This window comes from Euphorbia lathyris, chromosome 4 (assembly GCF_963576675.1).
Source record: "Euphorbia lathyris chromosome 4, ddEupLath1.1, whole genome shotgun sequence".
Taxonomy (NCBI): domain Eukaryota; kingdom Viridiplantae; phylum Streptophyta; class Magnoliopsida; order Malpighiales; family Euphorbiaceae; genus Euphorbia; species Euphorbia lathyris.
This window is the reverse complement of record NC_088913.1, coordinates 37,226,690-37,241,843: the sequence shown is the minus strand read 5'-3', so window position 1 is coordinate 37,241,843 and position 15,154 is coordinate 37,226,690. Positions and strand designations below refer to the sequence as shown.

The 15,154-nt window shown below is 35.7% G+C and overlaps 2 protein-coding genes across 2 annotated transcripts; one reads left to right on the top strand and one right to left on the bottom strand.

Annotated features, from left to right (window-relative positions):
• Nucleotides 1-1,778: 1,778 nt before the first annotated feature.
• LOC136226639 (large ribosomal subunit protein P1-like) lies at nucleotides 1,779-2,581 on the bottom strand. The gene is made up of 3 exons (XM_066015247.1): nucleotides 2,423-2,581; nucleotides 2,120-2,332; nucleotides 1,779-1,997 (listed from the first exon to the last, which is right to left on the bottom strand). The coding sequence occupies exons 1-3, from the start codon at nucleotides 2,489-2,491 to the stop codon at nucleotides 1,944-1,946; spliced, it is 336 nt and encodes a 111-aa protein (XP_065871319.1). The 5' UTR covers nucleotides 2,492-2,581; the 3' UTR covers nucleotides 1,779-1,943.
• An 8,784-nt stretch (nucleotides 2,582-11,365) lies between these two features.
• On the top strand, nucleotides 11,366-12,546 carry LOC136227139 (glycosyltransferase BC10-like). Its single transcript, XM_066015835.1, has 2 exons — nucleotides 11,366-11,827; nucleotides 11,902-12,546. Exons 1-2 carry the CDS (start codon nucleotides 11,366-11,368, stop codon nucleotides 12,544-12,546), a joined length of 1,107 nt encoding a protein of 368 aa, XP_065871907.1.
• Nucleotides 12,547-15,154: the final 2,608 nt, after the last annotated feature.

Below are 15,154 nucleotides of genomic sequence, written 5' to 3'. Positions count from 1 at the left end.
ATTTACTGTATATAATATTATTTCAATATTTTAGATTAACTAAATTGGTTTAAGATATTTGCTTTTAAGTAAAAGGTCTTTTATGTTTATATCCCGTAATCTCATTTTATTTTATAAAATTTTTATTTATTTAAATTTTATTTTTTAAATAATTATAAAACTATATTACCATTATTAATTACTTATTCTGTATTTTCATAACACTCTTGAACTCATATTTATTATATCTCTTTTCCATAAAAAAAAAAAACCAATAATTTCATTTCTTAGTTTTGATAAAAAAAAATTCTGAATTAAATTTTAATTTACAAAAAATTTAAAAAACTTATTACTAAAAATAAAAAAGTGTAAAAATGTCATTCGCTTTGACCTTATAGAAAATTAAATATATTTACTATTTTCACGTTAGTTATTTTTTATTTTTTAGTGGACACCAAAACGGTAAAGTTTTATCATGCTAGGACTTTGAAAAATTACATAGCCGCCTACGTATAGATTCCTAACCCCCTACTGAATCAAACTCATTAGTTTTTTTTAATAGAACAAATTTCATTCAAAAATAAAACCAACGGTACATCAATGATAGATAATCATGGGGAGAATAACCACCTGCTAAATGAGTGACATTGAGAGCAGAGAACTTCAACATAAGCTAACCGTTTTATAAACATACAAGATCTATAAAGAAATGTTCAACATAAATGTTATAACGAAAAGCCAAAAAGAAAAAAAAAAAAAAATTTGTTACTAAGCAAATCTCATCGGTCTTGAATGACCCTGACTGAAGATCATAAACTTTGACAGTAAATCAACCCGATAAACACACCAAATCTTAAAAATGAAAAAAAAAAAAAGACAACATAAACAACAATGAAATTACTTATTAACTAGAGATAAGGTGGAGGCACTCAATGGTAGAATCCACAACCTTCCAGAATTCCGACAAGTCTAGCCAAAAGTTGAAGTTTTTTCTCCGATACTAGAAGAAACACACTCATCACCTGAGATTTGGCTTGAGGTCTGCACCTCATATGAACAGGGGGGTTTTAGGGATTTTGCAGACGAACATCGTGAAAAAGAGGATTTCAATCTGAGGAAAACCACCATGCTAGAAGATCAGATCTTAAACTCATAAAAGAGCTCTAACTAGTGTAAATCTGTGAAGATGAAGGGTGAAAGAGCAGAAAGATATCAGAAAAAGGGGATAGGAAAGAAGAACGGATGGAAATAGAGAACCTAACGTGCAAAGGCAACTACCTAAAGTGCAAAGAGACCCATTGCAATGGGTACTCACCACAAGAATAACAAAACATTCACTAGAACCACTAAATAAAGCAAATTATCAATGCACATAAAGCAACTGCAATACCAGCTATACCAATTCCAAACTCAATCAAAAATATCCCAAGGGTAAGTAAGTACAACCATTTTAGCATGTGAAAGCTCTATGAAATTAATCCTAAATCCAGCCAATATAAGATGAAAGCATTCACATGCTAATAAGCTAATTCATTCTCAAGACAAAGCGATATGCCAAATACATAATTGATATTCAGTGTGCTTTATGCAATTTGAAGTTAAATAACTTATACACAAACGTATAGATTTGACTTAAACCACAGTAGCTATAAAAGCAATCAAATTTACAGATTTAGTTCATGCTCATCTAAGTGTGAATTTATGTATTTAGCCAACGACATATTAAAAATCATTAGATAAAACAAATGTAACAAAGAGTTCTGCAAAAGCCCCCAAAATAGTGTAACTAACTAGGCAAATAAGTAAAGCTAATTGAATCAATCATTTAGTATGTAATCCAAAATCGGTAGCTAAAAAGTTGTGAAAAATACAAAGTACCAATCCAAAAATTCATTCCAAAATGGAACCAATACTAGAAATCTGTGTTAGGACTCTGATAAGTTCTAATTATGGAGCCGAATCACCTAATCAAACAAGCTGAATCCCATATCATCGTCACTCTCTTCCTTTGGCTCCTCCTGCACAGGAAAATGTACGGTGTTCTTGTAAATCAAACAATTTTTTTTTTGAATTAAATCATGAAAAGATCTGTAATAAAGATGTCATCGACATTACAAAAAGAAAATTCAGAGAGGCGTACCTTCTTTGCTTCAACAGCAGGAGCGGACGCAACGGCATCACCAGCACCGGCTGCGGGAGCAGAAACGGCGAGGGGAGCAGCAGCGCCACCAGAACCAACATTGAAGATGAGATCGTCAAGACTCCTCTTCTCTGCCAACTTGGCAAACAAGCTTGGCCAGTAAGATTCGACCGATACGTTGGCTGCCTTGACTAATGCAGCAATCTTTTCCGCCTGAATTTTACATGTATTTTTGATCGATTACTTGAAAAAAATACAGAAAAAGGTAATAATAGAAAGAAGAAAAGAGGAAAGAGTTGTTACAGTGACGGGGATTCCATCATCATGGAGGACCAAAGTAGCGTAACTGCAAGCAAGCTCTCCCGTAGCCATTGCTAAAAAAATCCGGATCGGCGGGCTAAGGCTGCTGCAGAGGAAATGATGAGTTTTTATATGGATTTCTTCTATTATTATTACTCTAGGTTACGAATCTATATACTAAGCCTTTTTTGGAAGTTTGGAGGTTAATGAAGGGAAGAGTTAAAGGAGGTAATGGAAAGGGAAGGGGAGTGATGGAACGGAAAGTTAACAATTAACCTTGTTTGGGAGTTTATAGGATGTAAATGAGGATAAATGTTTAACCTTGTTTGAGAGTTTAAATATGGAGGAGAAGGAAGGTTAAATTTACTCTGCAGAGACAAGAAATTTTAAAAAAGTTTACGTTACTCCCATTAACCCCTATTTTGGAGGTTAGAGGAAGTAAACATTTAACTCTATTAACCTCCATTTACTCTCAAAAAATAACTTCCAAACAAGGTTAACTCAATACTTAACCTTCCATTACTCCCACCTACTCCCATTAACCTCCTCCCAAACAAGGGCTAATACTACAATTTTAAAAGGGTAATTCAGCCCCCTTACACCAATTTTTTGCCCCCATAAAGTGAAGTCCAACCCTAAAACAAGTCCATTGTCCTCCTTTAAATGAGACAATACTTGAGAATTGAGAGTCTTGGGGATACCCTTTTCCACAAAATTAGAACAATTGTAAGTGAAATTGGAAGGATATACCCTAGATTTTGAGAATGGGGAATATATAGTTGTGATGAATATTTTTTTTTTTTTTTTTTTTTGGCTAAATAGAGATTTGTGGTACACTTTTATTTTTTAATAAAATAAAGTATTTAAAATTAGAGTGTTCAGTTTTGATGATAATCAATAGCAAATTTATTTTTTATTTTAAATTACATTTAACATAGACGAATTATAATTGTGTAAAATGAATTTAAACATCAATTTTAGTTTATAAATTGTTAAAAAAAAAGTTTATATATTGTCAAATTAATAATAAACGTAAAATGTCAACCATATGATTTAGAGTTTCGATTTAGGGAGTTGTGTTTTGGGGCTGTATTTTATCAATTAATATATAAGAATATATATTTTTAAGATAAAAATGTTATTAACAGACTTAACATTGTAATTTATTGTTTTGTAAACAAAACATACCACTTAAGTTACTTTGTGAAGTTTTTAAACTACAAGTTTAAAAAAAAAAATCCCTGAAATAACAGAATATCTTTTTAAATGTCCTCTATTTAATATACGCTTTTTTTTTTTTGAAGTATACGCTATTCTATTAATAAGAGCATCTCTAATGTAAGGTACTTGGAAGAGTGCTTGATGAGCCAGAGAGTGCTTGAAAGAGTGTCTTGTATTGGAGTAAAAAGGTTACTTAAATGATTATAGCAATATTGTCAATTTTTGACACCCTTACTTTTTCTTTTTTTAATATAAAAAAATAATTTAGTTGCCTACTATTGGTGGAATTTTAGGGCAATATTTATTATTAAAATAAATTATATATAAAATAATAATTTGTGAGACCATAGTGATAATTTTTAGAGTTGCTTAGTATTGGAGTATTTTTTTTTTTAAGTTGTCAAATGTAATATGGATGAAAGAGAAAATAAAATAAAATATTATAAGATTATGTGTTAAGTTTTGACAACTTTGGAGTGTGCTTGCATTGGAGATATAAAATCTAAATATGTCATGGTGCATAGGCAAGATACCAACCTAAAAAATGTAAGTCCCATTGGGCATGCTAAAAAATTATTAGCGATATTTTCATAATATTGTTAATTTTAGCCTTGTCACAAGTGGTTTGGGTGTTCACGTATCAAAGAAATTAGTTCTCAATTAATATGGACGACCATGTTTGTGGATTATGAGTGCAAAAACTTGAAATCTAAACGAAACGATTGACGAGAACGCATGGATTGAAAAAGTCTCTCTTGGATTTCTAGCGCCGCTATAGAAGCTTTACTACGTAATTTATAGCTATTGCAAATTAAGTAAAGAAAATGTAAATGCGAAATTGACATGAGGATTGATGGAAAAGTGATCCAATTTATTGATGTAAAATAGTCTGAATACAAATATTCAAATAAAAACAAATAATTACAATTGAAAATAATATCTATACAGAATATAGCTCCATCAATTGCAGAATTATATATGAACAAATCAACGATATATATGGAAATTGAAATGGAATAACAATAACAAATGAAATAGAAATGGAAATGTCAAACTTCACACTAAAAATCGGCGATCTTGACGAAGCCTTGAATTGCGGTCAGCTTCAGATCCACGAATATCATGAGCATCTCGAGTGATCGGTGAAAGTGGGGCTGACTTCGTCTGTAAACTTTCGGTTTGATTGATCAAAATGAACTTAATTGGGCCAGAATTATGCCAAATTTTGGATGGCTTGAAAAATGAGAGTCTAAAATAAAAAAATTTAGGATGTTAGGTACAAGATTGTGTGAAGATTCGGGACAGAAATGAGACGTAAGGGGCTAGAATTGTCAAAACGAACTTGTTGGGCAGATTGTGTAAAATGATTCAGGGTCTAAAGAAAGGATTGAAAACCAGGTTTTCGGACACGAATTAAGGAGAAACGAAAGCCTAAAATTAAATTTGGAGCGTTAGGAACGAATGTGAGTAAAAATTAAGGACAAAAACAGGACAGAAGGGGTCAGAAATCTAAAAACAAATTTGCTGACATAATGTATAAAAACGGGCAGAAATTGACTTTTATTAAATTTGAGCTAGGAAAATGTTTATTTTTGGACTCGGGATTGACAAAACGGAAGACATGAACTAGAAAATAGCTTATTAAATTGGGGTAAATTACATACGTGGTGTACAGCCTTTACCTATTTTCACACTTTGGTGTACAACCAAAAAAATTTCACACTAAACTGTACAACCTTTCAGTGACCTCCCACTAAAGTGTATTATGTACAGCCGGTATTTTGTGACCGGTCAACGCAAGTCAAAGTTGCCACATCAGCAATTTGACCACTCCAAAAGTAAAAACTTGACACCCTATTATAAAATTATTAAAATAACCTTATCTTATCTCCCACTTTGAAACTCCTCTTCCTCACTCTTTTCCTTTCTCTCTCTAAATTCTATCTCCTTGTAACTCCTCTCTCTCTCTCTAACTTATTGTCTGATTTTACTCACTCAATAGGAATAAAAGCTTAAATCATAATCGAAAAGAAAATTATGCTCCTCTCATTACTTGGCTTCGCTTCCAACTCGATACCCATAATGTATGAACTCCATATCCAGTCTTCCAACTGTCTAAAGAGATAACTTCATTCACGGCCCAAAACGGAAACAACCATTACGAGCACATGGGAGAAGTACAGTTGGTGTAGGTGTAAGTTTTTATGGACGAAAAAATGGTTACAACAATAATCCCAAGGTACAATTTGTTCCCACATATCCCCTTTAGCACCTTCTTCTTCTCAACCCGATTTATCATTACCAATGTTACTTCGTCATTACCAATCACCGACGCAGTCATGTGGTTGAAGGATGACAATGATTTTTCCAAATGTTTCTTCTCTGGTGGATATTAGGTGCAGATGATGAAGCTATCATCACACGCGATGGAAGGAAGACGGAGTTGCGTATTATCCCCTTTAGTGTCTGTTTTAAAAAAAAAACTCTAAATACAAAAATAAAAGTGTTTGGTAACTCAAAATCTTCATCAATCTTGGTTTTGGAAGTTTGGAGAAATCTTTAAATTAAAAACCCAGTTTGAAAAAATCTTGATTTTGGAGGCTCTAAAAAATGTGGGTTCCTTTATGTTGAAGAGAGAGAAGAACAAGTGAAGAGAGATAAATATGTGTAGGAGAAGAAGAATAATTAATTGAAAGGTGTAAAAATAATTATCAATAATTGATGGCTTTTAGATTGAATTTATAAAAGGGTAACTTAGTAATTGCACATGTCATGGGCCCATTATGTTAATAAAAATTGATGACATGGCGGTTTGACCAACGTTGACCAGTCACAATTACCGGCTGTACATTTTAGTGGGAGGTCACTGGAAGATTGTACAGTTTAGTGTGAAAAAATTTTAGTTGTACACCAAAGTGTAAAAATAGGTAAAAGATATACACCACGTATGTAATTTACCCTATTAAATTGTGATTTGAGGCTAGAAATGAGTTTTTGGAGTTGAATTTAGAACTTAAAACTAGAAAGAAAAATGCTCGAAGTCTAAAATTTTTTGGCATAACTTAGGTATTTTTTATTGGTTGGTTAGGATTTAGAATTGATGCTTTGGCTCTTATTTATATTGTTTTCGGGTAGTTGTGTATTCTTCTCACTCATCTTTTTTCCTCTCATCCCATTTTCCTATTTTTGCTTTCATCATTTGCCATTTCTTCCACTCTTCCTTGATTCATGCCTCCCTAATTAGTGTGGCATTTTGCACATGTTTAACACATGTGAAAGTCTTTAGGAGTGACTCATTGGCTCATTCGTTGGCTCGTTGAGGTATCCCGCTATTTTGAGCTTTAAACGCCACACGACTTGTGAACTAAATCACACGTCATATGGCTCCTTTTGACGCAACATCAAATTGTGGTTTTATGTTTCGCACCTAATGTGTGGCTTAAGTCACACATGTTGGTGTGAATTGATTTTTTTGGACAGAGACTGGCCTTTGCCTCCACACCGCGTTCACAACACGTCGTAATTAAACCGTTTGCACTATCTAGTTAAAACACTTATAATTTACAAGGCTTGTTGTTTATTCACATTCGAACATTATATTAAATTTACTGCATGTCTTTTATTTTAAATAAACAAAAGAATTAACAATATTAGTATTTTTCTTAAAAAACACAATATTAGTCAAGGAAAATAGGTGAATAATAATTATAAAATTGATGCATGATTATTATCATAGGATTCCTCCATTTATAAAGGGTGTTGTTAAACCCAGCCCCAATTTCCCACCCCTAGCCCCGTGAAAGGACGAAATTACCCTTTCATGGGTTTTGGGGTGGAAAAAGCTATTTTTTTTGCTCTCTCGATACACGGGCGTATGGACATCACGCCTCACCGTGTGGTCGGGCGTGATAGCCCCACGCCACGTCCGACCACACGGTGAGGCGTGGGGCTATCACGCCCGACCACATGGTGAGGCGTGATGTTCACACGCCCGTGTATCGAGAGAGCAAAAAAAATAGCTTATGAATCCCGTAAATAGGCCGTTAAACCCGTAAATAGTCCGTTAAGCCCGTAACTACATAAATGTACTTAACAAAAAAAAATTTAAAACATAAAAATTAAAATAAACATTAATAAACATAAACATTTATAAACGTAATAGAGTAAATTTAATATCTACAACAAAAAGTGTTTAAATGTATGAATGTCTACAACAAAAAATCAGCTCGCCCGACGCCACGCATCCATAAACTCATCCATCTCCCTCTTAATGCGTGGAACATCCTCGTCAGATCGGTGGGTAGCCGATAGTTGGGTGACACGTCACAACCAACTAACCCACTGCAAACAAAAAAGTAATAAATAAATATTAAAAATTAAACACATATAAACTAATACTAAATAATAATATTAAATAATAATAAACTTACAAATTCGCTGTTGGCGCGAGCATGCTGTACCGGTCCAGCCTGTGGTGCATGAAGGAGATGGGGATGCGAAATACCAATCCATATAAGCAGGATCACAGGCAGTGGGATCGTATCCAACTGGTCGGCATCTCCTCCGATCAATGCCCCGAGCCGATGGAAATCTCCGCCAGGTGTCCTCAACTGTGACTAAGGAATGCGTGAGCCTGTACGATAACGACTTCCATGGTCGTACTGCTTTATCAGGTCTAATACGCTCAGCTGGGATATGCTGAGTATATCCGACCTGTCGCAGCGCTCGATCGGGCATATACGACTCGACGATGTCTCTACACCGTATCCAACCGGCGTAGGACACTCGAAGCCGATCATCATCGGCGACAGGACCATAAGGCAACCACGTCACCTGGAAAAAAGTAATACTCAACAAAAAAATAATAATATACTATAAATAATAATTAAATAAATTCTAAAATTTTATAAAATACCTCTGCCGCCGTCATACGATACAGCTGCCCGCGAAAGGTATCTAGTCGGACGGTCGTCTTGCCTGGTACCCCGACCTCCCATCTCAGTGCACGGGCATGGTCAGTTGGGATCAAGTGAGCTCCTCTATGCGGCCGAAAAACCAGAAAATACTCATATATCCATGCCTGCAGTAGGGTCAAACATCCGCATATACCTGAACAGTCTCCTCTGCTCGCTATCCCCAACTGCTGGTACAACATGGCTAGTGTGGCAGACCCCCATGATAGTCAAGCTGCCCCGCTGACACCGCTGTAAACCTCATGAAGATGGGCCGGCCTAATCCTATCTCCACTCTTGTCAACAAACAGAGTGGATCCAAGCATAAGCCACATCCACGCTGTGGCCCGAGTAGCGTCATCCCTACCCTCAGCGAGAAGCCCCTGTACAGCCCCAATAAATACACCTCCACCTGCCCATAAATGACTAGTCGGCAACAGAAGCTCAACCGGACTCACCCCAAACATCATCATGCACATGGCATAAAGCGAGTCAGTAGGGGGAGACTCGGACACCATACTAAACTATACTAAAAAAATACTAAATTATACTAAAATTATACTAAATAATATTAAAAAATACTAAACAATACTAAAATACCTGTACTCGCAAAACGACCTCTTACGCGCTGGGTCGACTGTCTCCCCGGGGTCGGCTGCTCATCGCTCTCCTCAACCTCACGATCATGTGCAACAGCGGACTGTCGCACTGCCCGGGCTGCCACATCCAGGTAGTCCTGAAAAGAATCGCTATCGGGCTCTCTGTCATCAAAATCAGTCGCCCCCTCTGATCCATGAATATCGGCCTGATCCGCAATCGGCCCCCTCCTCACCTGCTCCGTCGCAGCCCCTCTCCGCCTACGACCAGAAATATCTATACCACGCAATCTCGTATGCCGTGGTGTATCATCCTCGTCGTCCATATCTAAACGACGAGCAGATGACGGGATGGATTTCCCACCCCTAGTAGGCCGCTCCGTCTACAAAAAAAAATTACACTAAATTAATAAAATTGTAAATAATGTAAATTATACTAAATTTATAAAATTATGCTAAAATACTACTAAATTAATAAAATTATAACAAAGTTATACTCAATTTATACTAAATTATACTAAAATTACACTAAATTACTAAAATGTTTACTAAAATTAAACTAAAATTACACTAAATTACTAAAATTTTAAAAAATATTAATTTTTATACTAAAATTTATACTAAATGTTTACTAAAATTAAATTAAAATTACACTAAATTACTAAAATTTTAAAAAATATTAATTTTTATACTAAAATTTATACTAAATGTTTACTAAAATTAAACTAAAATTACACTAATTTACTAAATTTTTAAAAAATATTAATTTTTATACTAAAATTTATACTAAAATTAAACTAAAATTACACTAAATTACTAAAATTTTAAAAAATATTAATTTTTATTAAAAAAAAATGGGGGCGTAAGGGAATCACGCCCGAACCATTGGTCGGGCGTATGCGCATCACCCCCTATCAGTGGTTAGGGCGTATGCGTATCACGCCCTACCATTGGTTCGGGCATGTGGCTATCACGCCCGCACCACTGGTCGGGCGTGATACTCATACGCCCGAACCGCAGATCGGGCGTGATGTTCATACGCCCGACTGCGATTCCGGTCGAAATTTTTAAAAACCACAACAGATTCAATTCGAATCAAAAATCAACGAAATAAAGCGGTAAATCTTACCATTTTAGCTTTTCCTTTACGGTTTCTATCACCATCCATGATTCGACTCACTAATTTGTCCGGATTTGAGCAAAAATCGTTTTGGCTTCTTGAGAGGTTTTGGGTTTTTTGAAATTTAATGCAAAGGGTATTTCGGTCTATTCACGGAGCTAAAAGTGTAAATTTAGGGCTGAGTTTAGTAAATCACTTTATAAATCGGAAACACACTACATATCATAAACAAAATCATCCCTACATGCCATGCCACATTTGTTTGACTAAAATATGATACTCTACTCTTAAAGATATATTTATATTTTATACATGTATATGAAGTACGTGTTACAGATATAATAAAGGCTTAATAAATCATTTGGCCCTCAATTCGTCAAAAAGATTGATTGGTCTTCTGAACTTTTAAAATGTTCTCATAACCCTATGAACTTTCATAAAATATTCAGTTAGCCTCCTGAATTTACAAAAAATATTATCAATTAATCACTCGGTTGTAAAAAAATAAAAAAAAAAGTAAGTTAAATGCGGAAGATGTATTGCACGAGTCTTAAAAAAAAGTAAAACGACCAAAATCGGGTATACAGTTCTAATATTGGAGAAAACAAGTTTTATAGTTGAATAAGTAATAACTTCATTTTTAATCTGTTTTTGAATTATGTAATAACATTTTAAGATGCGTGGAATACATTTTCCGCATTTAATTTGCTTTTTTGCGACTGAATGATCAATTGATTACATTTTTTGTAAGTTCAGAGAGCTAACTGAACATTTTATGCAAGTTCAGTGGCCAATCAAATTTTTTGGACAAATTCAGGGGCAAATATATTAAGCCTATAATAAATAAATTGTGACAAGCAATAGAAACTTGTATAAAGAAAAGATATTGATCCACTTTGAGTTTGATGCAAACTTGAGGATTAAAGTCAAACACATGGAAACATTTCTTCAGTTTCAAGTATTCTTCCAACTTTTTTAAGCAATAAAAAAGTATGTTACATTTGAAACTCAAAAGTCTTGTTTCTTTGTTTTTGATCTCTTGTACATGAAAATGAAAATGGTTAATGAAAAACATAAATCAAGTTCAAAGGGGGGCTATGCATATGCACTGCATTTCCTTTTCTTTTTAATTGGTTTTTCACTTGCAATCTTAGCTTCTTCCTATTTCAAAACATTCCCATCATTCATCAATTTTGATTCAACTCTTTCTCTTTCTTTCTCTCCACCGCCTCCAATATCACTCATGCACAATATGACCGATGAAGAATTGTTCGTAAGAGCTATAACACTTTCAAATAATTCATCGGAATTCGATCAAGATGAAGAAAATAATAATAATAAGGTTAGAAAAATAGCTTTTATGTTCTTGACATATGGATCGCTCCCATTGGCTGCTTTGTGGGAGAAATATTTTGAAGGCCATCAAGGACTCTACTCCATATATGTGCATCCACATCCTTCTTACAATGATTCATGGGATCCCTCTTCTGTCTTCTTTCGTAGAAGAATTCCTAGTCAGGTGATTACTTTTTTCTTTTTTCTTAATTAACATCGTTACAATTACAATTACAATTACAAAATGCGTCTTTGCAGGCAGTCTCTTGGGGAACCGATTCAATGATGGCCGCGGAGAAAAGATTACTAGCAAATGCTCTCCTTGATATCTCTAACCAAAGATTCATATTACTTTCCGAATCATGCATTCCCTTAATTAATTTCAAGACAACATACGACTATCTCCTAAACTCTAATTTAAGTTTCGTTGAATCATATGATAATCCAAAGAAGCCTGGCCGTGGTAGGTATAACCCCGAAATGTCGCCTTATATTAACATAACTCATTGGAGAAAAGGGTCTCAATGGTTTGAAGCAACCCGTGATCTTGCCATCAAAATAATATCCGACCACAAGTACTACAAGCTCTTTCAAGACTATTGTCTCCCTCCATGCTACTTTGATGAACATTACGTTCCGACATTGCTTAACATACTTTATCCTGAACTCAGCTCCAACCGGACCATTACTTACGTGGACTGGTCGAGGGGAGGTCCTCATCCCGCCAAGTTCGGATCGGATCAGATTACGGATGAATTCTTGAATGGAATTCGATATGGTAACGAATGTGTTTATAATGGTAACACTACCAAAATATGTTATATGTTTGCTAGAAAATTTAAACCAGATGCTTTGGAACCTTTACTGCGTATTGCTCCCTTATTGCTTGGTTTTGATCCTTAAAATTAATATATACTAGCAGAAGGTTCCCGCATTGTAAAGTTTATGTAATACAGCTTAACCATTTTTGTAGTTAATAATTAAAAAAATGATGTTGATGTAATTTTTATTATTTTTTAATTATAATGTCGGGGCAGCAAACGAATGAATTTTGTCATGAGGTTTGAAGTTTCAGAAACTATACATCTCAAGTAATTCGGGGTATGTTTGTCGGCCTGATTCAGATCCATATGGAAGGAGAAATAAATTTTGAAAGTTAAAGTACATGTTTACAGTACCAACGCTACTTCAACTGACTATTCGGGGCATCAAATGAACGAATTCTTTCACGAGATTGGATGTTTTAGAAACTAGACATCTCGAGAAATCCAAGTATGTTTGTGGGCCTACTTCAGATTCATATAGAGGAAGAAATAAAATTTGAAAATTAGAGCACATGACATGTTTTAAACATGTGCAGTTTTTAGTTAACTTAGTTCCTATTTCTACTTTAGCTCTGACTAATTTAACTACCCATCTTTTTTAGCAACTATAAACTGAAAGTAAGAGAAGTTAGTGGAAGGAAATTAGGGGTTCTTGCAACTAAACAAGCCCCTCAAATAAAGATCACTTCTCCTCCTTTCAACATACATCCAATATCAAACACAATCTTTACTTCCGAACTTCTTGGGTCTTTTTTCCTTGATTCCTTCCTTGCTTGCATTTTCGGGTTCTTCAACTCTAAGTGGGTAGTTCTTAGCTTTCTTTCATTAGTTTGTTCATTCCAAGTCTGATTTTTTGAATTTTCATTGTTCAAAGTTTATAATTCCTACACTTTGTTCCTCTTCAATGCATTTTGTCGCCATTTTCATGGCCTCATTTCTTGGAAGTAAAATGAGTTCATTTGCTAGTTGATAACACAATTTTATAGCTAACTATAAGATTCCCCAATATTTATGGGATTAATTATGATTGTGATTCTAATCTCTCATTTTCTCTAATTAATTAATTGATAACAAGTAGTGAAATTCTGATCAACGTCTGTCCCTGTGGGGGCGTCGTTGGGTTCGATGGGGGAAAGCTCTGATGCCAAAGTCAGTAAGGTGAATCAAGGAAACAAACTGAATTGACAAAGGTTGTGAGAATGTGTACCTTAATAGCCTAGGGAATCAGGCTATATATAGCTAGGAAGTCGTAACCTTCAGGCAACTAGAAAGCCTCCATTAATGCTTCATTAATGACGGTTACAAGTTATCTTTAACCTGGCAGTTAGCTAATTGATAACTTATTAATGATCTTTATAGCCGAGTCGGCGGCCAGCCGTTACAGTGGCGAATCAGGTGAATGAAGAGATTCGCCTCATAGGTCCGCCAGCGGATCTCTCTGAGCAGAACCGTGGAGATCCGCCTGCCGGCTCCCTTTCAGGGATTAATACGCGGCGTTCTCAAGGCGAATATCTCTTTTGGTCCTTGGGATGATATCTCTATGTTATCAGAAGCCCCCCCAAAATGCCCTTAAAGTCCTTTAGGGCTTTTGAGCTTCCGCACGCCGTCATAAACATCTGCATTAATGAGCACCCTGTTCGATGTCAATTGGTGAATGACACGTGTAGTGGACGCACTGTCCCAGGAAGGAGAAAACATCCTTCTTCCTCTTTCGCTTTCTCTTTCTTCTCCATTTCTTCTTCATTGTCTCCTTTCGAAGTTTTTTCTGGGATTTTTCAGAGTTTCGCACTAAGCTTCCGATTTCACATGTAAGTTCATCTTCTTCTGTTTAACTTTTCTTTGGATGTTTAGAAGTTCGTCTTCATCTTCTAGATCAACTTCGGAGCTTTTTAATTCGACCCCTTCTCCTGAAATAGAAGTTGATTTTAGTTGGACCACTTCGTCATCAGAGAACTCCTCTTCCTCCGAGGACACGGTTAGCTCCGATTTAGCTGGGTTTAGTAACTCGGCGTGTAATCGCTACCAAACTCGTTCCACCAGATATCCAGTTCTTTTTACCTCTGTTTCCGGTACCGCTCCGGCCGTTAAGGTTATGTATTTTCCGGGGACAATGGCCTCTTCTTCTATCCCACCTAGGAAAAAGAACCCTCGAGCGGAGTCCACTCTGTCTCGTATGAGTGCCGCGGATCTAGTAGATCTGGCGAATCGTTTCCCTTGGATCAATAATTATGAGACTCAGTTAGCCGCAGCCCATCAACGACCTTCCTGTCCGCCTAGTGGTTTTCTAACAGTATATTGCAGTCATGTAGAGAGGGGATTCCGGCTTCCTCTCCCAAAGATGATGGCGGACATCCTCTCCTACTTTGATATTACAGCCAGCCAACTGCATCCCAACGGTTGGTTGGATATTGCTTTAGACTGCTACCTCGCCTCAAATTTAGGAGTAGTATATACGGGTCGTGTTTTTAGAGCTTTCCATAAACCCTCGAAACGGAAGTATGAATCCTATCTCACCTTCGCCAAATTCGGAGTATATTCGCCATTCAGTGACAAAATGTCCAATGTCCATTGCTGGGATGAGAAATTCTTCTATGTGAAGATAAAAGAGGGCGAATCTCTGGGTTTTCCCTCGTTTTGGAATCCCAAGCCCTTACACATGGCGGGCGATATGCGAATATTGACCGATA

Coding starts and splice junctions, on each gene's coding strand:
- LOC136226639 (XM_066015247.1), bottom strand. CDS start 2,491: ATGGCTACGGGAGAGCTTGCTTGCAGTTACGCTACTTTGGTCCTCCAT. Junction 2,333..2,422: donor ATGATGGAATCCCCGTCACT/GTAACAACTCTT, acceptor TGTAAAATTCAG/GCGGAAAAGATTGCTGCATT. Junction 1,998..2,119: donor CTGCTGTTGAAGCAAAGAAG/GTACGCCTCTCT, acceptor TTTCCTGTGCAG/GAGGAGCCAAAGGAAGAGAG.
- LOC136227139 (XM_066015835.1), top strand. CDS start 11,366: ATGGTTAATGAAAAACATAAATCAAGTTCAAAGGGGGGCTATGCATAT. Junction 11,828..11,901: donor GTAGAAGAATTCCTAGTCAG/GTGATTACTTTT, acceptor GCGTCTTTGCAG/GCAGTCTCTTGGGGAACCGA.